The sequence below is a fragment of the Penaeus monodon genome, chromosome 22 (genome assembly GCF_015228065.2).
Source record: "Penaeus monodon isolate SGIC_2016 chromosome 22, NSTDA_Pmon_1, whole genome shotgun sequence".
Lineage (NCBI taxonomy): Eukaryota > Metazoa > Arthropoda > Malacostraca > Decapoda > Penaeidae > Penaeus > Penaeus monodon.
The window spans coordinates 1,379,338-1,379,610 of NC_051407.1; the positions used below are offsets into that span (position 1 = coordinate 1,379,338).

General features: G+C 34.1%; 1 protein-coding gene across 1 annotated transcript in view; it reads left to right on the forward strand.

Annotated features, from left to right (window-relative positions):
- Positions 1-273, forward strand: part of LOC119587631 (integrin alpha-PS1-like) — a 21,094-nt gene that overhangs the window by 14,842 nt on the left and 5,979 nt on the right. The window contains exon 9 of the mRNA XM_037936335.1: positions 141-232. Coding sequence (XP_037792263.1) covers positions 141-232 — 92 coding nt within the window. The remainder of the gene's footprint in view (positions 1-140; positions 233-273) is intronic.

Genomic DNA, 273 nt, shown 5'->3' on the forward strand with positions numbered 1-273 from the left:
AGTATCTGCTTTATTTCTATCTCTCCTTCTTCATTATCTCATGAAGGTTTGCACAGTTTTTGTTCTCTTCTTTCTATATTCCTTCTTTTTGTTCATTGTTCTTTTTAGTATAGCAATGATCATGTGATTCTTATCATTTCTTATTCGTTGCAGTGAGAATGGATCTCGACGGCAATGGCTATCCTGACTTGCTTACATCGTCCTTCTGCAGTGATAGAGTTCTTTTGATTAGGTAGGATTTGATACTGATTAAGAAGAAAAGAAAGTAATTGA